This window comes from Nothobranchius furzeri, chromosome 15 (assembly GCF_043380555.1).
Source record: "Nothobranchius furzeri strain GRZ-AD chromosome 15, NfurGRZ-RIMD1, whole genome shotgun sequence".
Lineage (NCBI taxonomy): Eukaryota > Metazoa > Chordata > Actinopteri > Cyprinodontiformes > Nothobranchiidae > Nothobranchius > Nothobranchius furzeri.
In genome coordinates this window covers 55318435-55343803 of record NC_091755.1, presented here as the reverse complement: position 1 = coordinate 55343803, position 25369 = coordinate 55318435, and the positions used below count along the sequence as shown (strand labels likewise).

At 45.3% G+C, this 25369-nt stretch overlaps 1 protein-coding gene across 2 annotated transcripts; it reads right to left on the bottom strand.

The window, feature by feature from the left end:
- Window positions 1–2842: 2842 nt before the first annotated feature.
- dnmt3ba (DNA (cytosine-5-)-methyltransferase 3 beta, duplicate a) lies at window positions 2843–25114 on the bottom strand. 2 transcript variants are annotated; one of them, XM_070545023.1, is made up of 26 exons: window positions 24953–25114; window positions 19084–19214; window positions 17543–17688; window positions 17209–17374; window positions 15428–17097; window positions 15201–15330; window positions 15010–15069; window positions 14844–14890; window positions 14060–14209; window positions 13666–13716; window positions 13437–13586; window positions 13241–13348; window positions 12987–13113; window positions 11232–11345; window positions 11088–11132; window positions 10934–11013; window positions 10743–10855; window positions 6659–6842; window positions 6490–6574; window positions 4396–4541; window positions 4216–4306; window positions 3966–4114; window positions 3786–3871; window positions 3631–3700; window positions 3411–3529; window positions 2843–3214 (listed from the first exon to the last, which is right to left on the bottom strand). In XM_070545023.1, exons 2-26 carry the CDS (start codon window positions 19205–19207, stop codon window positions 3064–3066), a joined length of 4362 nt encoding a protein of 1453 aa, XP_070401124.1. In that variant the 5' UTR covers window positions 19208–19214; window positions 24953–25114; the 3' UTR covers window positions 2843–3063. The 2 variants fall into 2 exon arrangements, with proteins under 2 accessions (XP_070401124.1, XP_054602069.2); XM_054746094.2 differs by lacking the exon at window positions 24953–25114 and adding an exon at window positions 20695–20915.
- Window positions 25115–25369: the final 255 nt, after the last annotated feature.

Genomic DNA, 25369 nt, shown 5'->3' with positions numbered 1-25369 from the left:
TGACGGAAATCCTTTTTGGAAATGGAACAATGGTGAACGTTTGATCACCTGGAGATAACTTATCCCCATTTCCTTAAACTAAGGTTGTTCAGAGCCCTACCACAACCAATTGTTTGATAATGTTGACAGTAATGTTAGATGTATGGGATGATTAGATGTGCACAACTATACAACTAATGATAGTGAGCAGAGGCTCAACTCACGACTCAAAGGATTTCATTAAGATCTATCACGACAGAATTGGATGTAATAAACTTTTGATAAAACAATGGTAAGTAAATATGGTAAATATAAAATGTTTTATTCATTTTTATTTATTTTCTTCGTTATAAAGTCTAAAAAAAAAGCTGAGTAAAGGCTTTAAACCGCATATTTATTCATTTGTTTCACCATTACAATGGACTATCACAGCTCTTCTACATCCAATAAAAACAGTCAGCTCACTGCAAAGCGAAAACCTAGGAACTGAGTGTTGGTAAAAACTTAAAAATGTTTTAAAAAAGACAAAACTAAAACATGCAAAGTTAGCACCAACAGTGTAGCACCATCACACGCTGAGGTAAATGTCAGAAACATCTTGTCTCCTTTGATGGCAGCACCACAATTATTCAACCGAGCAGTTAAAGCACAACTGCATAAAAACTCCATCTGTGTTGGGAAAGAATAGTTATAGTTAACAAGATAAAATCCCATCAGACATTTAGTAGAAATGTTTTGTGATTTTGTCAGGTTCTGCTTTTCAGATGTCAGCTTGACCCGTTTCCCACCTCAGGTCAGCCACGCCCATCGGTGATGAAGACGAGTAACGCCAGCAGCGGTTAGTCGAAACAAGTCAAGCCAACGTCATAAAAGCTGCCTTTTTTTTACATGGTTACAAAAGTTTTGAGACACTAAACAGTGAAAAGTCTCAGAGTTTAAAAAGGAAACAAATCCTGGAGTCACTGAATCTGCTCGCTGTTTCTTTAGAAAACAACCAAAGGTGAAAATAACCTTCCTGTAACACGAAGCATCTGCTTTTGTTCCTTGTAACATTCAAAAATATCTTTTTCCTGTAAATTAATTTTAGTAGTGACTGACCAATCAATAAAATAATCAACTAAAATCACACAAAATAAAAAATGTGCTCATTTCTGTTTGACTAAATTCTAGTTTTTTTAATTTTTTATATTGATTTGTGTAAAAAAAATCTCCCAGCAGCAGAGCTCACATCTCAATTGTTTTAACCTAAAAAAAAAAAAAAAAAAAAGGAAAATGTAATAAAAAAAGGGTCCTTTTTGGCATTTTGGCCCCAAGACAGAAATGAACTGGGATGCTAATTTTTCAAACACTCAAAACTACAATAATAAAACAAAACTACATTATTCGGAGGCAAACTGCTACGTTCCATGATTACTGTAGATCCGTTTTACCTCCTATCAACTAAAATGAACTATTTGTTTTCCCGGTAACACCTTTTGTTTTATCGCTCTTTCCCTTCACATGTTGCTCCTTTGACCACACAAACACCTGAAGTTAATTAGGCCAATCACAGAGACAGTGATACAGACATCAAATAACTCCTATAACAATCGAATCAAGCAATGTTGTAATAAAAAACAAAGAATTTAAAAGTCAACAACTACTGTTGCAGAACAGCGACCAAACCCAGAAACAGGTTTTAGGTGCAGAAAGATTTAAAAAGTCTCGATAAGAAGATAAAAACAAATCCTGATGGATTACATCAGAGCTGAAGTCGACGGCAGCGTGACAGCACAAACACAAAGTACAGATGTTTTATGTTTATAAATAAGCTAATATTATCAAAGCGTAACTGCAGATTTAAACCAGAGTTGGTGTTGAGGTAGGGTACAGGCGCTGGAACACAAACACCCCTTTTCCAACTGCTTTACTCAGCGAGGCGAGGATGGGTTCGGTACTCCAACCCCCCCCCCCCCCAGCTTTTCAGTGCCAACTGCGTTCTGGTTGCTAGTGTACAGAAATTCCAAAAACACAGCGTCTGACACAGTCGGCCACTGATCGGCTAGGGGGCGGAGCCACTGGTTGCTCCAGAGCGTCTGCCTGCTGCCCGAGCCGATTCACCCTGAAAATAATCCTTCAGCGGGCCGAACCCGTTTGAGTCGCGCTGACTGGTGCTGCTGGAAAAGGGACAAAAGTGTTCCAGGGCTCTTTAAGTAGCTGACACCAAGCTCACTGGTGGAACTGACTCATTAAAAACGTTTCTGCTATGAGATGACCAAACATAATAAATACACTTAAAACTTCAATAAGACACATTGTTAAATGCAACCTGCTTACAGGGTTACAGGCCACTTGGACCGAGAAAAGAGCTGCATGTTCAGTTTGGTTGTGACCACCTGGGTAACCTAAGCTCAGTGCTGGTCTCTCAGTGTGATGCTGGGGCTAGAAAGAGCTTAAAACAGCCAGCATGCTCCCATCAGGAACCGAAACGTTATTGTTTGTTGCCATATGATGAGTTCATATTTTAGTAAACCTTTAACCCTCCCACTGTCCTAATGGGTGTGACCCCGCGAGAAAAGTTGACCATTGAGCAGGATTGATGGTATATCCCTTGGGTCCACGTGGCAGGGGTGAGGAGTGAGCACCACCTCACCCCTGCCACGTGGATCTCAAGGGATAAACCATCAATCCTGCTCAATGGTCAACTTTCCTGGCGGGTCACCCATGAAGACAGTGGGAGGATTAAAAAGTGATATGTAATCTAAAACTGCAATTTATCAAACTTTTTGTCTAACTTTTGTCCTCTGAATTTAGCTTTCTCCATTACCATGGTGATCCCACAATGTGAACATGAACCGGTGTTAGGGTCACCGAAAACCCGAGTAAAGCCCAAAGAGAGCGGGCTGGCCGCCTCCTCTCACTCGGCGACGCAGGCCAGTGCTCTGACATCACAGCATGATTTCACAAACAAACACAAAAACAGGAAGAACACAAACGACACGATTCAAGAGCTGACGATACTAACTGAGGTCTTTTGATGACAAGAGCGGTGAATCTGCACATTAGAGGTATAAGGCATTTGGGTTAGCACTACTCTGAGTCACCTCACTGCCCTGATTCACATTCAAAATAATCCTTCAGCGGAGCGAACAGGTGACGGATGACCGGGACGCTCCAGGAGCGACCCAGTACTCTCTGCCTCTGCCCCCGGCCCATGTTGTTCACATCCGTGTAGTGTTTGGGAAAGCCAAAGATCCTGGAAGAACAGAACACACCAGACACTAATTATTCCACAACCGAACATCTAATCAGATCAAAGGGCTCTTAATCTTCATATTCAGTGATCCAAATCTGATTTATTGACATATTTTAAAACCGATCCCTCACGGTTTCAGATTAAAGGCCAAGTGGTCTAGGACAGGGCTAAGATCAGGAGTTGGATTCAGCCTTACTGTTCCATTTCGGTGCACCACAGGTAGTCCTCTTTGCCGTTCATGGTGACGGGGAGCGAGCCTACCTTCCCTTGCCTTATGGAGTTGGACTTTGTCGTGATTGTGCGAACTTTCTCAAACTGCAGGAAGAGGTGAAATTTAGCGCCACAGAGATGAAAGATTAGCTCAACATAAACAGCTCTGACACTTTAATATTGTTGAAACTCAAGAATGTGTCTACCATTGCCTTGCGCCCAACTTCCAAACAATCCTGAAGGTTGACTTTGTCATCAATGAACGAGGAAAGAGGTCTAAAAGAGAAGATAGAAGAAGGTGTTCCATTTTAGAGTGAAACTGTTTACATTAAGCAGAGAATCTGATTGGGTTGGTGCAAACCTGTTCATGCCAGGTAGGTTTCCCCAAAAGTAGCGAGCTCTATGAGCCGGACTGACTTTCACTGCATCAATAAGAATTGGATTACACTGAAAAAAGAAAAGCAATAAAGTACGATTAATCAGAGCCTACGGAGGTCTTCTAGTCTCCCGTTGTTCTGACAAGATACTTAAAGACAATCACCTCCAGGAACCGGCAGATGTCTGATTTGTCATGGGCACTCATGAAAACCACGTTCTCGAATAACCAGAAGAAAGGACGGTCGTCTCCCTCCTTTGGCTTCAAAAAGTTCAGAATACGATAAAACTCAAAAAAGAGTCTTCCGGTGCCCTCTGCAGGAGGAAATGGCACAGTCAGTGGCTGCTTGCTGTTCTGCCGGCGAAGCAGGCGAAGCATGAGGAATTTGCTAAAGAGGAATAAAACAGCTGCATACCAAACAGTCCTTTTCGTAGAGGGTTGACCATGGACAGGTCGTTGCACGGGCTGCCACCAATCAGCAGATCAAACGGACCCCACTCAGCCAGCTTAAACACACAACGAAAGACCGTATTCCTAAATTACTTGGGCCCTACTTGTAATAAATGAGAGTGATGCTCCTGCAGCCGGGTCTCACATGTTTCCTGGTAATGTTGCGAACATCGTTAACATATTCAATCTTCCCTTCGTGTTTGATCATTCCCACGGCGATCGAGTCATCGCAGATCTCTGAAGCGATGTATCGCTCCACCTTAAAGCCGAGGTCTCGCAGCACCAAATATCCTGTCATGATGACAAGTTTTGGGAAATTCAATAAAAAAAAGAATATTTTCTGCGATGCAAATTACATCATTTTCCAAATGCTTGCAAAGGTCTTTGTCAGTAGTTAGAGACAGTAACGTGCAAACGAGCTTCTGTTATATCCATGATCAGAACAGCTGCATGATGTTTTAGAGTCGACATCACATCTATGAGCGCACAACACTCACGTCACAGGTTCTGCCGGGATATCAGCGCAAATGAGCTCAAGTTCCCATCTAATGTTATGAGCACCTGACACTCAACAACCACTAATCACAATCGTTCTTATTCAGTTTGCACAGCAGAACGATAAAACCTAACCCCTCAAGTGAGATATCGTTGCTTTCTGAACTTTGTCGACTATTTGATGCACCGCACTTGGTTCAAGATGCATGTGAGAGTCCGGGGACCGAACTATCAGCCCATAGATCCACGAGTAGCCCACATTCAGCTGATCAAAGGGACCGCACAGTCACAGGTAGTGCATGGAAAGGCCATTTTGGCATTTAACAAAGTTTTAAAATCTATTCTGTATCTGACCAGGAGCCGATGAAGTGCTGATAGGACCGGCGAAACATGGTCGTGCTTGCGAGTACCACTTAAAAGACGTGCCGCAGCATACAAGGTATTACAGTAGTCCCGTCTAGTCGTCACAAAGGCATGGATAAGTAATTCTAAATGATATCGCCATAAGGATGTTTTTATCTTCGTTAGCTGTCTTAGGTGAAAAAAGCTAGCACTCACCACTGTACTTTTGTGTTTATCAAAGCAGAAATGGTCCTAATCCAGTGATGTGGTCGGTACCACCTGGTGTCTAGGGCCAATTTGTAAAACTTCAGTTTTGGTTTCATCAGATAGTCGCAGACATCCATGACTTAACCACAGCTATACGATCCAGTAATTTAGATGAAGTATTTGGCCTCAGCAGAGGACGTGGTGACCTATTCGATCAGGTGAGATGTTGATCAGAAGCTTCCACATCAGGTTCAGTGCTGTTAAAGGTTTGAAGCTAATATGAGCATGCTAACAAACTTTATGATGAAAACTTTGTTAGACACATCAGAAAGAAAGTTCAGCCGTATATTCTGTTGGATCATGGAAACAAGACTCAAAACGGACCAACTGATTTACTGGAGGACATTAATGTGACCTTATGGATGTGAAAATACAGCTTTTTCCACATAGTTCTGTTCTGCCAATGACACAAGGCTATACTGGTGACAAATCTGCATTTCCAAGGGGTTTGATAACAGTGTTTACTGTGTCTGGTGATGATTGGATCACGTTGACCTGGAATTATGTAATTTACCTCCCGTGGAACCAAACACACCAGCGGGTTCAATGTCAGCAGGAGTGCATACAAATGAGTTTATTTCTCAATATTTAAATAAACTCAGTGTCACAAAAAATCACAATGTGAATGTTTTCCAACATTGTGCAGCTCTAGTGATCAAAGTCGAGTAAAAGCATTTGACCTCCACAGATTTTCTCAGTTTCGACTTTTTTGTCCCACTTGAATAATTCAGATGAGAAAAATACAACCCGAATAAAAGTTTTCTAAAAAAGATCTAATTAACAAAACAATAATGTCCAAACCACCCTGGCCCTAAATGGAAACGTCCTTAACTCCTAAACATAACAACTGACTGTAATAACTGGTTACGACTCTCTCACACCATTGTGTGCGTGTGTGTGGTGGTGGTGGGGGGGGGAGGGGGGGGCACTCTTTCTTTTGCTGAATTGTTTTACTTCAGCCACATTGGAGGGTTTTCCAGCATGAACAACCTGTTTAAGGTCAAAGGTCAAACATTCATCATTGGAAAATGGCATCTTGTATTTACTCTTATTACTTCTGAGAATGGGATTTGTTGTTTCGTGAAATTGTGTCAAAACCACAAAACAATTACCAACACCAAACAGGACAACCTACCCGTTGCAATACCATCAAAGAGTGACAGAACTCTGATTGGTCTGCGCTGATCAGCTGGGATCGAGGGGTAAACTCTGTGAGGCTCCTGTGATCACATAAGTAAATTTAGAAAAGGTGTCTGGTATCGACAATTCAAACCAGACCTGTTAGCTACTTTGGATGCACTCACAAACTCCATGGCGCTGTTGTTGGCAAAGAAGTCTTGAACCTTGACACGCCAGTCTGATCTCAGCTTCAGGTTTCCTTCACACTGAGACGGGTTACACATGAAGCAGTTCCAGGGATCGATGTCTTTCAGCTTCTCAAAGGTTCCTTCAGCCACCAGGATTTCCAGACAATCCTTACAGAAGCATCTGGAAAAGGAGAAGAACAAACGCAAGTGAAAAAGGGATCAAACCAAAGAGAAGGCAGGCTGGTTTCTAACGAGGATGTGCTGGATCACAAATAGATTTATGTAGAGGAATAAAGTCTCAGATGAGCTTTAGTGTTTTCTAACTGAGTCTTCTGTTTAATATAGATTATTGTGTTAATCGTCATCATCGTCTTCCTCCGCTTATCCGGGTCCGGGTCGCAGGGGCAGCATCCCAACTAGGGAGCTCCAGACTGTCCTCTCCCCGGCCACCTCCACCAGCTCCTCCGGCAGGACCCTAAGGCGTTCCTGGACCAGATTGGAGATGTAACCTATCCAAACTTTCCTGGGTCGACCCGGGGGCCTCCTGCCGGCAGGACATGCCAGAAACACCTCCCCAGGGAGGCGTCCAGGAGGCATCCTGACCAGATGACCAAACCACCTCAACTGACTCCTTTCGATCCGGAGGAGCAGCGGTTCTACTCCAAGTCCCTCCCGAATGTCCGAGCTCCTCACCCTATCTCTAAGGCTGAGCCCGGCCACCCTACGGAGGAAACTCATTTCGGCCGCTTGTATCTGCAATCTTGTTCTTTCGGTCATTACCCAAAGCTCATGACCATAGGTGAGGACTGGGACGTAGATCGACCGGTAAATCGAGAGCCTGGCTCAGCTCCCTCTTCACCACGACGGATCGGCTCAGCGTCCACATCACTGCAGATGCTGAACCAATCCGCCTGTCGATCTCCCAATCCCTCCTACCCTCACTCGTGAACAAGACCCTGAGGTACTTAAACTCCTCCACTTGAGGTAGGACCTCTCTCCCGACCCGGAGTTGGCAAGCCACCCTTTTCCGGTCGAGAACCATGGTCTCAGACTTGGAGGTGCTGATCCTCATCCCAGCCGCTTCACACTTGGCTGTGAACCTACCCAGCAAGAGCTGAAGGTCAGAGCTGGATGAAGCTAGGAGGACCACATCATCCGCAAAAAGCAGAGACGAGATTCTCCTGCCACCAGACTCGACACACTCCACACCACGGCTGCGCCTAGAAATTCTGTCCATGAAGGTAATGAACAGAACCGGTGACAAAGGGCAGCCCTGGCGGAGTCCAACCCTCACCGGGAACAGGTCCGACTTACTACCGGCTATGCGGACCAAACTCACGCTCCTATGGTAAAGGGACTGAATGGCTCTTAACAGAAAGCCACCAACCCCATACTCCTGGAGCGTCCCCCACAAGTTGCCCCTGGGGACACAGTCACCAGCCTTCTCCAAATCCACAAAACACATGTGGATTGGTTGGGCAAACTCCCATGCCCCCTCCATCACCCTTGCAAGGGTATAGAGCCGGTCCACAGTTCCACGGCCAGGATGAAAACCACATTGCTCCTCCTCAATCTGAGATTCAACTATCGGACACTCCTCTCCAGTACCCTGGAGTAGACCTTTCCAGGGTGGCTGAGGAGTGTGATCCCCCTTTAGTTGGAACACACCCTCAGGTTACCCTTCTTAAAGATGGGGACCACCACCCCGGTCTGCCACTCCACAGGAACTGCCCCCGATGATCACGCAATGTTGCAGAGACGTGTCAACCACGACAGCCCTACAACATCCATAGCCTTGAGATACCCAGGACGAATCTCGTCCTCCCACGGGGCTCCGCCGCTGTGTAGTTGTTTTGACTACCTCAGCAACTTCTGCCCCCGAGATTGGACAGTCCATCCCCAGGTCTCCCGGCTCATGTTCCTCCTCGGAATGCACGTAGGTGGGATTGAGGAGCTCCTCAAAGTATTCCTTCCACCATCCGACTATAGCCCCAGTTGACGTCAGCAGCTCCCCATCCCCACTGTAAACAGTGTGAGTGAGTTGCTGCCTCTCTCTCCTGAGAAGCCGGACAGTTTGCCAGAACCTCTTTGGCGCCGATCGATAGTCTTTCTCCATGGCCTCACCAAACTCCTCCCACGCCCGAGATTTTGCCTCGGGTTTGCCACTGCTGCACCCTGCTTGGCTATCCGGTACCCGACTGCTGCCTCCGGAGACCCACAGACCAGCCATGTCATGTAGGCCTCCTTTTTCAGCCTCACGGCTCCCCGAACCTCTGGTGTCCACCAGAGGGTACAGAGGTTGCCACCACGACTGGCACCGACCACCTTGCGACCACAGCTAGCAAAAGCCGCCTCAACAATCGCAAAGTAGAACAAGGCTCACTCGGAGTTGATGTCCCCCACTGCTCTCGAGACGCGTCAAAGCTCTGCCGGAGGTGGGAGTTGAAGACCGTCTTGACAGGTTCTTCTGCCAGGCATTCCCAGCAGACCCTCACTATGCGTTTGGGTTTGCCAGGTCTACGCAGCATCTTCCCCTGCCATCCGATCCAACTCACCACCAGGTGGTGATCAGTTGACAGCTCCGCTCCTCTCTTCACTCGGGTGTCCAAAACATATGGCCGCAGGTCAGATGATACGACTACAAAGTCTATCATCGACCTGCGATCTAGGCTGCCCTGGTACCAAGTGTACCGATGGGCATCCTTCTGTTCGAACAAGGTGTTCGTTATGGCCAAACTGCGGCTTGCACAGAAGTCCAATAACGAAACACCATTCGAGTTCAGATCAGGCGGGCCGTTCCTCCCAATCACACCCCTCCAGGTCATACTGTCATTGCCCATGTGAGCATTGAAGTCCCCCAGCAGGACAGGGGAGTCTGCCGATAGAGCACTATCTAGCACTCATCCCAGGGACTCCAAAAAGGCTGGGTACTCTGAACTGATATTTGGCCAATAAGCACAAACAACAGTCAGGACCCGTTCCCCGACCCGAAGGCGCAGGGAAGCTACCCTCTCGTCCCCCGGGATGAACCCCAACACACAGGCAGAGAGTCTTGGGGCAAGCAAAAAGCCAACCCCAGCCCTCCGTCTCTCACCCAGAGCAACTCCAGCAAAGGAGAGTGTCCAACCCCTCTCAAGGACTTGGGTTCCAGAGTCAATGCTATGTCTCGAGGTGAGTCTGACTATATCTAGCCGGTACTGCTCAACCTCTGCCACAAGCTCCTGCTCCTTCCCCGCCTGCGAGGTGACGTTCCATGTCCCAAAAACCATTTTCCTTGTCCGGGGATCGGACCGCCAAGCCTCCCGCCTCATTCTGCCACCCAATCCACACCGCACCAGACCCTTCATGTTCCTCCTGCGGGTGGTGGGTCCACAGTTGGATGAGCCCATGTATCCGGTTCGGGCTGTGCCTGGCTGGGCCCCATGGGCGAAAGCCCGGCCACCAGGCGCTCGCTCACGGGCCCCAACCCCAGGCCTGGCTCCAGGGTGGGACCCCGGTTACCCTCCCGGCCGGGTACTCCGACTCTTCGATTGTACATCCATCAAAGATCCTCTGAACCGTTCTTTGTCTCACCCTTCACCTAAGACCAGTTTGTCATCGGAGACCCTACCAGGGGCACAAAGTGCGCAGACAACATTGCTCCTAGGATAATTAGGGCACTCAAACTCCTCCACCACGATAAGGTGACGGTTCAAGGAGATTGTGTTAATGTGAAATGAAACCATTCATTCTCTCTTTCAGTAGACTTGCTCATAACTCATAATTCACCTTCTCAGTGGCCTAGTGGAATGAGCCCTTATCACTCTGCCTGACATTCAGCTTAGATTGGGGAGGTGAAACCACAAAACAGTTCCTGAGCGCAGCCACTGCTGCAGCTCACCGCTCCCCATGAGGATGGGTCAAATGCTTCAAAATCTATCTCAAATGTCTGCTTTTATTTATTCCTAATTCAAAGACTTGATTATAGATTTTCGTGTTTTATCGCAGCGGACGGAGGATAAAAAACCTGATGATAAACTAAATTAGTGAATCATAAAGGGAACAAATGAACTTATTAGAAAAACTAATATTTTTGATTGACCTGCAGCAGCTGGAGTTCCCACACAGGATGACCTCTGACCCCGCGCAGCACACGGTGCAATAGGACTGATAGCCATCTTCATCGTAGCGATATAGCGTCTCTGAGAAGTTCTCCTGCAAACAGCAACGTATGGAACACACTTAAATGTTTCACACACCTGATTTAACAGAATCAGGGTGTTCTTAGCTTACCTTGCATCTCAGACATAATCCACCCTCAAACAAAGGATGTTCCACGTTGATCTCAGGCGACGAACACGACAAACAAAAATCTGGAATGAAAACGGGCTTGATATTATTTATTATGTATTTCTCCCAAACATTTGAAAATAGTTTCAAAACTTACCTCTGATAGTTTTGTTTTTCTCTTTGAGATTTTCTATGATCTTTTCTGTACAATAAATAAAAACGAAGTAAAAGTGAGAAACTATGAATGATGAGGATGTAATTCTAACACAAACCTACAGATTTGCTCCAAAACAACACAAACCTCGGTTGAAGACCATCACAGCCACCGCTTTACTTTTAAAGACATATTTTCTTTTTGGTGCGGGCTGAGAGTCAGACAGGGAGGAGTCAGCAGACTCTGAAACTGGACAGGAGTCTGGAAAATCAGGCAAAAAAGAACACATCGTCAAAATCAAATGTAAATAAAAAAACAAAAATGTAGGGATGTGAATTGGTGAAATGATGGTGATTGTCATGAGCCGGAGTGAGTACTCCTCATCAAACTATCTTTGAGTGTGTGTTTGCAGGAGAGGGAGCTACAGCTGCACCTGGTCAGCAATCAGCAGGTCTACTATTTAAGGTGGATGGAGAACACAGCTCGACACCGGATGATTGCTACTGTTTGGTAGTTTCCTACCCTCGTCTCGATATCAGGTTTTTGATAGCTCTTGTATTCTTGGACTGGTGTGATTTTGCTCACCCGCCTCAGTTTCTTGACACATCAGGATTTTTCACCACCACTCCATAGAACTCTGGAATTGCTCTGCCACGTTCATCCATCCTGACCGACCCACTCTCTCTCTCTCCCTACACTCCCTTTCCAGCTCTGGACCCCCCCCCTGGACACACCCCAGCTCATTACCTTCCCCTCTGCCCTATTCCCACACAACCCTGTAAGTCTTTACTCTGCACCATCCAGTACTGACTTACTCCTTCGGGACTCACCTCATTCTGCTTTCCCCTCCAGACGCTGCATTCCCGTTCCCTGACCACTGGAATTCCCAGTGCACTTTTAGTTGGCATTTCAAAAATAAAATCTTATTTTTTCTCATCATTGTGTGTCTTGGGTTGATTCTGCATGTCTTGGATTAGACACCTCCCCCAGAACATGACAGCGATACGATACGTATCACGATACATTCACGACTGCGATACATTCAGTTGCGATATCAGCGATTTTTAGAAAATTCAAACAGTCCAAACTGATATTTAACATGTTTAACATGAGGCATCTGAACCATAGAGGGATTAACATTTCAGCGGTGGAAACAAAACCCATTACGCACTTCTGCTAACTAGCGCTCGGCGTTTGAATTGCACCTAAAGAAAAGAAAATACACAAATGTTTGCACTTAAATTCTTCCAAAAATTAGATGCACCTTTTGAATATCAATATAATATTGCAGGGGAAAAAAATCACGATATATTGCCGTATCGATATTTTCTTACATCCCTATTAAAAGGATAGTAAAAATTAAAGGAAAACTAGGCAGTTTTGGCTTGCTTTAGCACCTCCTACTAGTGTCCTGTGCTGTGCGTCTCTGAAACGTCTCCCCAGCCTTCGTTATTGTCTACAGGACTGATTCATCGCTAAAAGGTTCATTTTTGCTCATACTGTCTCAAGAAAATTGTTTAAAAGTATGAAAAATTTGCAAAGTATCGCTTTAAATATTGGAAGGATAAAAATAGTTTAAAGAATAAACTGTTTATATATTGATTTTTTTTTTACTTTGGCCCTTTTCCCACAACAGATTCAAACTGGAGGATAACTGCATCAAGGTGAGTGATAACACAGGAACGGGTGGAGTAACTGTGTGCGTAACACTACTTAATACTGCCAGGAATGTAACCAAACAGCATGTACATTGGTTCTAAGAAACATGAAACAGAACCACATTTAAAGCCACAGCTGTGGTGCAGGGTGCTGTTTGCTGTGGGTTGTGGCTGGGGTCTGGTTTTACTGGTTCCACCATAAACCTCTGAATAGCTAAGCAAAATAAAACGTAATCACACAAACCAGCCGGTAAGAGTCCTTTAGGTCCAGTAGGCAGAAATCCTTCAAAAGCCCAGTCCACCATCAGCTTCAGCTCCTGTTCTTTACCTTCTGCATGAGCAAAAGACTTCCCGCATCGCTCAGCTGCCAACTACACACACATCACAAGTAAATATGTAGTTCTGATGAGATCAGTGCATTCAGTGTAGAAGAGGCCAGCTTGGAATGCAGCATGCTGAGAAGAAAAGAACCACCATGACACAGTTGGTTCTGGGTACCTCGATGATCTGGTAGAGAGCTTCCCTGTAGAGGGGCAGGCTGGCAAAGGAATTTTTGCAGAAGCACCGGCTGAAGGCACTAAACGGCAGCAGTTTGTCAGTGTAGATCTGTAAAAAAAACAGATACCAGAGCTTATAGTTAAGATCTGCCGTTGTTCTGTAGAGACGTCATAACATTTACCCGTCGTGTTCTGACCTCTGAGAACATGCCATCCCCAAACCACTCCACCCTTCTCATGCCTGGGGGAGAGGACTTAGTTTTCCAACGCATCACCATCCCAGGCCACATGGAAAAGCCCTTCGGTTTGCCCCACACCAGCTCCCCCATCTGGAATCCCTTCCCATCCTTTAGGAAACAAGTGGAGAAACGGGTTCAGCACACTTGGTCAGACTCACCTGTGCTTACAGCAGTGAAGCCTTTTTACCTGGTACTGTTTGTGCTGTCCTTTGGTTGGAGTGGATTTTCTGAAAGGGGACTTTTCATCCAAATAAAAGTTCAAAATAAATAAATTATAAAAGATCAAAGGAGTCCAAATGTCACATTTAGTTAAAAAGTGAATTTTTTAGTGATGAAATCTGAGATTCTATGTTAAAACTTCTACCCAGCGAACAAAAAGATACGTATATATGTAAGACCAGGAGAACCACTTCATATGTTCATAATAATCTGGAATAATCTGGAAGCCCGTCAGATTCTCGGTAAAGGATGACTCAACCAGGTCCTCAATAAACATCTCATATATAGATTTTTGTTTTGATCACATTGAACTACAGCTAAGATAAAGGAGCAAATCTGGTAGTATACATGAGTATACCTACCGCCTCGTCTTTGGACTTGTGACCGTTACTGCGGTCCGCATCGAGGCCTATGGGTTTGGACCAGGAGCCAACACCAGCCTGAAACACCGTACGGGCCGGTGGCTTCTGACGTAAGCTGCTCTCCCAGCCAAAACCTCCCCTACTGGTCCCCTGAGGACAGCACAATCGGATTACACACCCAAAAAGCGTGCACATGCAAAGGAACACAACAACGGGCTCGTGTATTATGTAGGGAAATCCACAGATTATGATGAACTATATAAATGAGGAGAAGAAAAGTTGTTAGTACATGAGAGACACAAACATCACCTGTTTGACACGGCATTGTTTGGTTCTTTTTAAAACACAGAAAAGGTTTTTTTTTGCTGACAGTTTCTTTTACCGACTGCAAAACTTCCTCAAATGGTGGCAGTCGGAAGTAGGAAGTCGGGAAACGAAACTGTCAGCAAGGTAAACAAAAACCTTTTCTGTGTTTGAAAAAGAACCAAAAAAATGCAGCTAGAAACAAGACACAGTAAGAACATACCAAAGATGATCTGTTTGTGTTTCAGCTGGTGGTAAATAAAGTCGGGTAATCAAAATACCAATAATAGACCAAATCTTTGGTTTTTTTTTTTTGTCACTGTAGAAGAATTTGTGACCAATTATATCACAGCCAACTTCTACCAGGCTGCCTTTACGTGTCGCAGCGCATGAGATGACTGAGAGTCCATAAATCAAATGTAGCTGTAACAACATGCATGAGACTGATGTTCTTAATGCTAGGGCCCAGCTAAGTTATTACCTCATTCTGGAAACCGCCATTAACTCCACACACACCGCCACTGAGATCTTTAGAGACAAACAGAAATCAGGTGTCATCACTGCACGTGAAACTTCACACGACAAATAAATACTTAACCGATTCTGTTTAGAAACACAAGAAATAGAAATTAAAGGAACGTGTTTACAGCTCATCTTTGTGAGGCGAACTTCACAAGGCTTCACCGCCGCATCAAGGCCATTTGTTTCTGTAAGGAAGAGAATGTGTGATAGAATAATGAAGTCCTGCTGCTTTCTCCTGAACAACGTATTAAATCAGAATAAAGTGTAGATCTGTTTCACATTGAGGATTACTGTTTAATTACTATTGTGTTCATACCTGGAGTGTGATCCTGGGAGTCTTTCACCTCAGCGCTGTTTCTAAGAGCTGAGTAAGAGGTGGCGTCAGAGTCCCTTTCTGCAGTATCTTCAGTCTCAGAAAAGATCTCGGAGTCTCCGTCCTTTAAGGCCTTCAGTAGGACACGCAGAAAACAAGACAGCAAAATGAATGAAACAGTAGAAGCTTCCCAAAGATAGAGCACCGATCTGGCTCATTCACTCACATACCTCAGCAAAGACGCGTTGAGAATCTAGAGGAGGACACGGGAACGACAGCAGGGTCAAAACAAGCTTCCTGAAGACAGAGGTGGTCCTGGTGTCTTTAAGCGTCTGCGTCCAGTGCTTCTCCAGAGAAACCAGGGCTGTCTTGTCCCCCGCTCCCTCTCCAGTCAGCTGATACTCGTGAAACTCTGCTGTGAGCTCTTTGACCTCCTCAGGGGAGCTGCAGACCCCCAGCTTTGTTCCCAGCTTCTCTACTGCTGCTGCTGTCATGTCCAGCCCTTTCTGAGGGTTAAGCAGCTGACCAACGCTTTTTAGCTCCAAGTCGCTTAAAGGCAGCTTCTCTACAATGCAGCCGGTGAGTGCAACATAGAAGGACAATGCATCTTCTTCTACCTGCGACAGGACTGCTGTTGCCTCCGACGCTTTTATGAAGTCTTCCATGCCTCCCAGGTTGAGATCTTGGAATGACAGCTGGAGTTCCTTGCTTTTTAGGATTTCCGGATCGGGTTTCTTGAGGTAGTCAATAACAGCTTGAGGCTGAAGGAAGTAAGACGTGTACGTGCCCAGAAGAGAGCTGGCTTCTTCTAGGATAAGGGACATATTATCCCAAGAAGCTGCCTGGATTTGACTGTGAAACCTTTGCAGGGGCTTCAGGGCCTGCTGCAGGAACATAAATGTGGCTTGGACTTTGGGATCCTTCAGCTGGGAGCAGATCGACTTGGCTTTCCCATCGCCCTCGTGACAAGAACTGAAGTACGAGATTAAATCTGTCCACACCTCCAAGATTTTTGTCACCAACTGGCAAAATCGAAGGCAACTAATGTTGAGGTAAAATGCTTTGCCGTTCTCGGTGATATCTGAGCCAAACAGTGCCTTGAGATTGTCATTATTAGTAGAGTGGGAAGAGTAATGTGCGTGAAGATCCACCATCATTTCTCGAGCCCAATTAGGGAGCTCCTTAAGCCCAGCGTGACAAGCGGCATCAGCGATGGTGTACAGACCTCCTAAGGCCACTACGTTTGGGTTGAGTTCCCTGAGATGTGAGTAAATCTGCTCGGAGGCATCACCATTACTACCGATATAAACAGCAGCAGCAAGATTATCTGTGGACAGATCAAATTTCTTCAAGGTCTGCACCACCGCTGCTGCTGCGTGATCTTCCGCACCGTCCACCAGCTGAAGGGCATCCAGAAATCGGATGCAGTGTCTAGAAATTTCCACGTTGAAATAACCCACGAGAATCACAGAGACCGCATCTTCCTCTCCAACTGCCACCCCTCCATAAACGTAAACGCAGTAGGGCGTGTGTCGACAAATGGATACGATATCGTCAGGGTACTGCGATCCCAGCTTACAGCGTGCAAAGCTAGCCGGCGCCTGTTCTCTTTCAGTGGATCCAGTGTAACAGTGACTGTTAATGAACCGAACTGCTGCATCACTACAAGGAAGCCAAACCGCAGCTTTCTTTGTGTGTTTCATCGTGTTTGCATGTCGGGTAAGCTCAGCGACCCCGTTCTTAAATGTGTTTAAGTTGTTATTACAGTACAAGCAGTAGGTATACTGCTCTCCGATACTACTGGGGCTTGCCCACTTGAAGTTTTCCTTCCACTTATGAGTGTAAGGATGTGTTTTACGCTCTCCGTTCTTCTCCACGTCGGATCCTGAGTCAGAGCTTCCTGATGAAATAAGAGGGAGACATGTAATGCACAAGTGCAACAGACGTGACAGTAAACCAAAAGCACTTCCTCTTTTGCTACAAAAGGGAGGGGAAGTTAAATCCCACTTACGTGACTGGGCAGACGACTGAAGTGGGTCAATGGCTTGGCCGTTACGGGCTTTCACAGGGTCGTAATCTTTGTCATTTACATTTGCAGCGTAGAAAACTTTGAACCACTTCAAGAACTCAAAGCTGCTCTTTAAATCTCTTTCTATGAGCTCATCAACAGGAATGGTCTGCAGTAAAACGAAGCAACATTTACTGATACAAAAACAGCAAAAACGGCTATTTGTTCAGCAGAATTCACCCGTAAGTCTACCGAAATGCACGTTTTTTTTTTTTTTTTTTTAAATAATGGAGACATTTTATTATTTTGGACGCATTTTGAGAGGTGAAGTACACACCCTGGTGACCCCGAGCGCGGTGAAGGCCTCCTGAAGAAGACTGTAGTTATGCCTGCAGTCATCCTCACTTTGCGCATCAAATTTCACTTTACTTAAGTCAACAGATCCAGGAAAAGTGTAGTCCATCATCTGACAGTGACACGCACCTGTTGGAACAAAATGCATCATACTCACGTTTGTGACTCTTTTTTTTTAAACAAACTCAGTTTTAAAAGGAATAAAAGACAGAGATGTAACCGGAGCAGGTGGTCAGCGTTGAAGCCCCTGAGCTGACATGATGTTTTAAAACGTCTAAACAAACCTGTGGGTTACGGCAGCCTAAAGCAAAATAAAGAATACCAGCTTGTTTTGGTTTCGTCAGAAGAGCTAGTCTGCTCTGAGGACCTACAAACATTAAATGTATTAGGAACAAACGTAATGCTTAAACAGTAATACTTCATCATTGTGTAGATGTGTAACACACCAATTCACTCGTGGACAGATAGTTTTATTTTAGACTTGTGTCATTTATTTTATAACTCAATTCTAACTAATCATAACAATAAATATCATTTTACATTGATTTTGTTCAAACTTTTGCTCATAACAATGTACAAGTCAGTCTGGACCAGTGAGACCTCATGAGCGGTACCAAACCATAAGTACTGTGGTGATGTGACATTCACAAACAAATCAGATCTATTGAAAGGCTCTCCACTATGAACAATGAGAACAGAGGTCGTACAGCTCTAGATCACCCCACCCAAAAAAAGCTAAATAAGTCCCATTACTAGCATTCTGGCTGATCTACACTGGATTCCTGTGCAATTTTGAATGCAACACAAAGTTCTAATTTTTACCTACAAAGCCCTGAATGCTCTAGCCCCCCTATGCTTGTCAGAGCTGCCCCCCCCCCCCCCCCCCCCACTAAGGTCTGCTGACCATCTACTGCTCAAAGTCCCTACAATGAAATATAGAGCTCGTGGGGAGCGTACATTCGCATTTGCTGCTCCCAGACTCTGGAACACACTCCCTCTGGTGGTACGCCTGGCTTCTTCACTGTCACAGTTTAAATCCAGCCTAAAGACACATTTCTTTAATTTATCTTTTGGTCAATGATCGGTCTTTTATGCTGTGCCTCTCTTCTATTTTTACTGACTTCTGTTTTTATTGACTTCTCTTTTTACTAGCTGTTTTAACTTGTTTTGATGTTAGGTGTTTCTATTTTACGACAGTTTTAATCTGTGTTTAATGTGTATGCATGTGAATTTGAATGGCTTTTTAGGTTTAACTCTGTGCAGTGCTTTGGTCAGCTGACATGCTGTTTCTAAATGCGCTATATAAATAAAATTGGATTGGATTGGACTAAAGTATTGACAGTAAGCCAAAGCAGTTTTTCTAAAAGATTCTGGACCCAATTATAGGGTCAGGAGTCTTGAGATCATCTCCAGAGATTATATCATCCTGAAAACCTAACAGAATAGTTTCAGTGTAATAATAAAAAAGCTAAAAATAACAGATAAAAATGCAACAAAAGGCTAAAACAGGCAGCGACGGCTCACCTGAGCCCATCTCTCGCACATCTGTGAAGTCTGTCTTCAGGAGCCTGTTGGTCCAGGCCACCACATACAAACGACTGGACTTATCAAGGGAGGATCGTGGAGACACAACCTCTGAACCTGCCATCTTGCACCTGATGAAGGAATGAAACAACAGTCATGTGTATTAACTCATCATTAATTAACAAATGATTAGATCCTGTCATCTGCGATGGACTGGCTCTCTGTCCAGGGTGTACCCCGCCTGATTGCCCATTGACCGCTGGAGATAGACACCAGCCCCCCGGCGACCCTACGTGGACAAAGCGGGTTCAGACAATGGATGGATGGATAGATCCTGTCATCATGCGTTACTAACCTCCTTTACAGTTTTCAGTCTCTTGTATCAAGAGAATAAACTCTGATTTGCACAAGATGTAACAAAGCCACTTCCTACCTTATTTTAGTGTTAAAAACAAGCTGCAGTCAGGTGTTTTATAACAAACTACCTTCAGTACACCTGCTCTTCCACATTACCATTATGCTAAAACTAATTTACATGTCAACAGGCTTGGTCTCGCCCTGATTTCCAGATTGGAAAAGGCACCAAAAATATGTGATTTCTTTCAGATATTACACTTTGGGAGAAGCTTCAGGTCTGTCATTTTGAACCAGCATAACAAACACACTAACGTATGTAACCATCTAATTCAACATTGTGTGTTTTTATCCATGTGCTTGTTTTCCTAGAGTAACTTAAGTTGCCAGATCTACCCCTGCACCATGAAATATTGCCGTGGGGGTGGGGGTGAAGTTAGGTCAGTGGGTGGGTTGCCTAATCCGCTCTTTGTTTGATTGCAGAAGATAAAAACTCTGATTTTCCTCTCAAATGAACACCTCACGTTTACTCCTTCTGTTCTACCTTCACCACGAACACATTAATGTTTAAACTTTAGAATTCGAGCAGCTGAATCCCTCTCAGCCACGCTGCCTTCGTCTCCTCCCCCTTTTCCCTTTAACACATAGGAAGCATGCAGGAAATCTCGCGTTAACCATCTTTTGCCGCGAACCCCTCTTGCAGCAAGTTTCACTTTCCCGTTTCTCAAAAAATACAACCTCACACACGCAAATCTAATGGAAATCCACACCAACCGAGGATTATTTACCATAAATGTACTTTACATTTGCCCATAACTCACTTGTTTTTTCTGCATTGTGTAGCAATAACATGCTTTCTAGTCAAAGACGGGCTTATAATCCTGATTTTATGTTGTTTAAACTAAAGTAAAACACTGTCTTGCAGACGTTTACACACACACGCGCGCGCGCGCGCACACACACGCACACGACGCCTCCTTGTAATGGCTTGCTATTGTTGCCTAGCTGGCGTTAGACCATCAAGAGCCAAAAGCAGCAAGTAAGTCCCGAAATAAGTCAATAGCCCTTCCCGATATCAGTTGGTCTTTGTGTGTCTGCAGACGGCACAAATCTCAATAAGCCAAAACAATGAAACCTGCAGAAACACAACCCTGCGATCGTCAAACGTAAACAAAGGCAGAGTGTCATTTACTGAAACTGCCCGGTCAGCAATAAAGCTTGTTTTGTATTAATCTGTGGATATGCAATAGTACTTACCACGGCTGTTCCACCACAGGTACAGAGATCCTGCTCCTCTCAAATCCGTCCCACAGCACATCAGAACCACCCCGGCGACGTGCTTTCAACACGGGATTGGGCGATCGGAACGGGAGGCAGTCCCATCGAACGGCACTACCCCCAAAGGCTAACAATCCCTGCACCCACCCTAAGTGATGGGCCCCACGATGCCCGAGCAAAAATGCAAATGCTGTTCGCCGTGCTCGGTTCTAATTTATATTAACAAGTGACAACTGTGCGTTTTTTTCTATTCAGAAAACTGACAAGTACCAAGTAGCTCAAAAGGACATAACCTGGTTAGCCTGGCGTACACTGTGCGACTTTTTCACTTTTTTGAGCCGATTTTCCACTCTTGCAAGAATCCACAAGATCGGGGCGAATTTTGCGCCGAGCGTCGTGTAGTGTACAGGGGGTTACGAGAGGCGATTAACACCACGTGACCAGCTACAGATCAGCAATCGTGAGCTCGCACGGACTTCTGGCGTGTTTAATATTTTGCTCGTCCCTCGTGAGGGTATCGCACTGTTGAAGCAGCGCTGCAAGCAGCTGCGACCCAAAATGTATCATTCAGAACCGCTCAAGGCGCATGCGCAATCCTGCATCAACAACACCGATCCGCGCTATTTCCCTAATAACACACGTTGTTCGTTTCAAGTTCTACATGTTTTTTTTTTACTCACAAAGATTGTCAAGAAAGCATGTTAGTTGTGTTCATGTCAAATTAAACTGATCACAAAACACAGATTTACTTTATTTCGTTTTCCTCATCCAACCCCCATAAATCCCTGTGTGTCCTCCTGCAGCACTCCAGAAGGACAACAGGCAAAACAAGCATATTAGCATATTTTAGGCCCGACGTGTTGCTACCAGACGTACAGTGTGAGCAGTCAGATCGCATCCGAGAACTGGGTCGTGCAGTGTGAGCACATGACTCGTGAGATCTGCCCTGTGAGGAAGTCGCACGGTTTGAGCTGAAGCTGAGTGCTACAAGTGAAAAAGTCGCACAGTGTAAGCCCGGCCAGGAAAAAGTTACTTAATGAGTACCAGGGATGGCTAGGTACATGGTACTGACAGTGGGTGTAAAAAGGGCATGTATGGGTTATTAACCAGTACATACAGGGTAGTTAGCCCTTTTCATAAGACACACCTTGCCGGCAAATCTGCATACTTTTATTCCAGCGGTGTGTCTTATGAATACATCATGCCGGCATGGCAATGTGCAAATTTTGCAACGTTTGTTCCACCTCCCTAGTAATTTTGCAGTAATTGTCACATAAACGATGATTGCGCCTTGGCGCAACAGATGGTTTCATGATCATGCGGGGAAATACTGCCGAGCTCCAGCCAGCAACTTTATAATGAAAGTAAAAACGGGTCGGAAATTTTGCTTTTGTAAACAGAATCAGCAGATTCTGGAGCAATGCGGTGCTTCTGCAAAATTTCTCTGTTAGAGCTGGAGGTCAGATCACCAAAGAGTGCACGGGGACTGTAGAGGACAGACACCTTTAGGAGCAGCTTGTTTAAAAACTTAATGAGCATGGCTTCGATCACAATAAAAAGCAAGTTATGTCAAAAATAAATGAAAGTCTGCAGCAGTGCAGAGATCACCCCCATCCATTCATTTTCAACCACTTATCCTGAGTTGAGTCTCTGGGGCAGCAGCCTAAGCTGAGAGGCCCAGACTTCCCTCTCCCTACTCGGGCCAGCTACAAGGTGTTCCCTGGCCAGCCGAGAGACATAGCCCCTCCAGTGTGTCCTGGGTCTTTCCTTGGGTCTCCTCCCAGTTGGAAAACATCATCAGGGAGGCATCCAGGAGGCATCCTGGCCAGATGTCCAAGCCATCTCAAGTGGCTCCTCTTGACGTGGAGGTGCAGCAGGTCTACTCTGAGCCTGGATGACTGAGCTTCTAACCCTATCTCTAAGAAAGAGCCCAGCCACCCTACGAAGAAAAATAATTTCAGCCAGTAGTATCCACGATCTTGTTCTTTCATTTACTACCCATAACTCATGAGAATAGGCGAAGGTAGGCTGACTGGTAAGTTGAGAGCTTTGCCTTCTGGCTCAGTTGTCTATTCACCATGACAGACCGGTACAACGCCTGCATCACTGCAGGTGCAGCACCAGTCCGCCTATTGGTCTCACGCTCCATCTCTCCCATACTCGGGAACAGGGCTCTGAGATACTTAAACTCTTAGAGCAAGACCTTTTTCCTGACCTGGAGAAGGCATTCTACCCGTTTCCAATTCAATACCATGATCTTGGATTTAGAGGAGCTGATTCTAATCCCATCCGCTTAACGCCGGGGACACACCGGCCGCGGAAGCGCCGCAAAAATGGGACCGCCTTCATTCGGCGCCCTTGTTAAGCTATTCTATAGACCAGGGATTCCCAAAGTGTGGTGCGTGCGCGAGCTGCCGCTAGGGGGTGCGCGAGGTGAAAAGTGTAATTGCTGCGGAGCTCAAAGAAGTCTGTCATATGTCTCCATTAGCGTAGAAACTCATTTGTGGGTGGGCCAAAGAAAAAGTAAGTGGGCACAATAAATGTAATTGAAAACAAGTATATTTTTGCGCGCGCGCGCGTGTCCTCCACATGTGCCCTAACTTCATAATAACAATGCGCCGAGCTTCAGCGCTCTGGCCTGCGCACACTGATATGTTCCGTATTTGATCATTTTTAACGATGTTGGAGGAATCTGAAGGTGGCGAGTCATTCTGGCAAATTGCAATTAACACCCTGTCTCATGCAGGTGTTCTGACATTGTAAACCTCACACACAGAACATTGTGGATGTAACAAAATAACAATCAGGCTATTGACAGCGCGCTGAAGATCTGAAGTTCAGAGTGCGTCTGTCAGAGGTCAGATGCGTTCCGGCTGAACACGGCTCACGGGTGCACAAGTGCGCACATCTGGGCTGGGCAGAAGTCACTTTACAACATTGGTTTAAATAGCGCAAGACGCGGTGACTTGAGCGGCTGTGCCGCGTGCGCGTGCGCGCGCACACACACACACAGATTCAATAAGCGCACACGCTGCTTTAACTCCGGCGCGCCGTCAGACTGAAGGCAGAAATGAACGCTGCCTCCACCGTGATAAAAACTTTTAAGAGGTTATTTTTCATTCAAGGTCAAATTAAGATATTAGCTTCTGGGATGAGTCGGGTCCGCTCCAGCCAGTGACTCCTCATGAACCTGACCACATCTCATGTTACTGCAGCATTTGTTATTCCAGTCCACATGACAGCGGATCACAGATTCAGCCACACCATAAAACAGCAATAAGTCGGTCTGAGGTAAAAGTGAACATCATGGCTATATCTTGTCCCCTATTGACATTTGATTACGCACACGTAGGTGATCAGCTCAGGTTTACGCAGAGCAGAAGGAAGGAGAGCGCTCTGGCCGCACAGGTTAAACGTTCCTACTTTAAGAAAACCGTTAAATTGCATTGTTTATGTGCTACCTGGGCACTCTAAATATTTGTTTGAAATCAAAGGAAATTGTAATGGTATCGAATGTTTATTAATTACTATTTAAAAAAGGAAAGTGATGGTGAACTTTTTTAACCCTGTCTGTTTAGCTTGACATCTGATATATATATATATATATATATATATATATATATATATATATATATATATATATATATATATATATATATATATATATATATATGTGTGTGTGTGTGTGTATAGAGCCATGCCCCGATGCGGTGGTCGGGGGGTGGGGGGCTTGGGCGTCGACATGGTCGGGACATAGAAGGGGGTGCGCGGCTAAATAAGGTTGGGAACCACTGCCATAGACCACATGGGCCGCCGAATCGCCTCGCGCCGGCGCGCACCGGCTCTCCAGCCCTCGCCATGCAATGATCATTTCGGCGTCGGCTCTATTTTTTTCGCGAGCCGCGGGTGAATCGCGTCAATTCTGGCAGGAAGTCAAACCTAGACATAAGAGGCAGGCCGGTAAATTTAACAAAATAAAGCATTTCACATTAAAATTCCGCAATAGTCAAATGTGTTCGTAATCAGACACTGCAGAAAAAACAAATGAACACACACACACATACACACCCATCGAACTTGTGTTCGTGTGTGACCAAGTGAAGGGGGTGTGGTTTGGGGTGTCTTTTTTCCGAGCAAACAGAACAGACAGGCAGAAAGTCTGAGGCAAGCAGTTAAGATGGATGACTTTAAATTAATTATGGAAGTTGAGAAACACAAAGAGCTGTTATTTACGTACCCATTTCGGAAGAAACTGCTAGGATACAGCTGCAGAATTGGAGCGGGTTCCAAGAGATTCAACTGACAGAAACAACTGGTTCATACCATAGGTCCTCACACACACACACACACACACACGCGCACACACACACACACACACACACACACACACACACACACACACACACACACACACACACACACACACACACACACACACACACACACACACACACACACACACACACACACACACACACACACACACACTCAAACGTAGAGGAAAAGAGCTGAGAAAAGGCAGAGAGGAAATAGAGGACACCAAGTGTTTAAAAGAAAAACTACAGCTGAGCTGAGGTGCGCCTCGACTGGGGCGCGTCTGATATGAACTGAGGAGCGGCGAGCAGTGGCCGAATTTTGTGAGCGATTCGCTTCT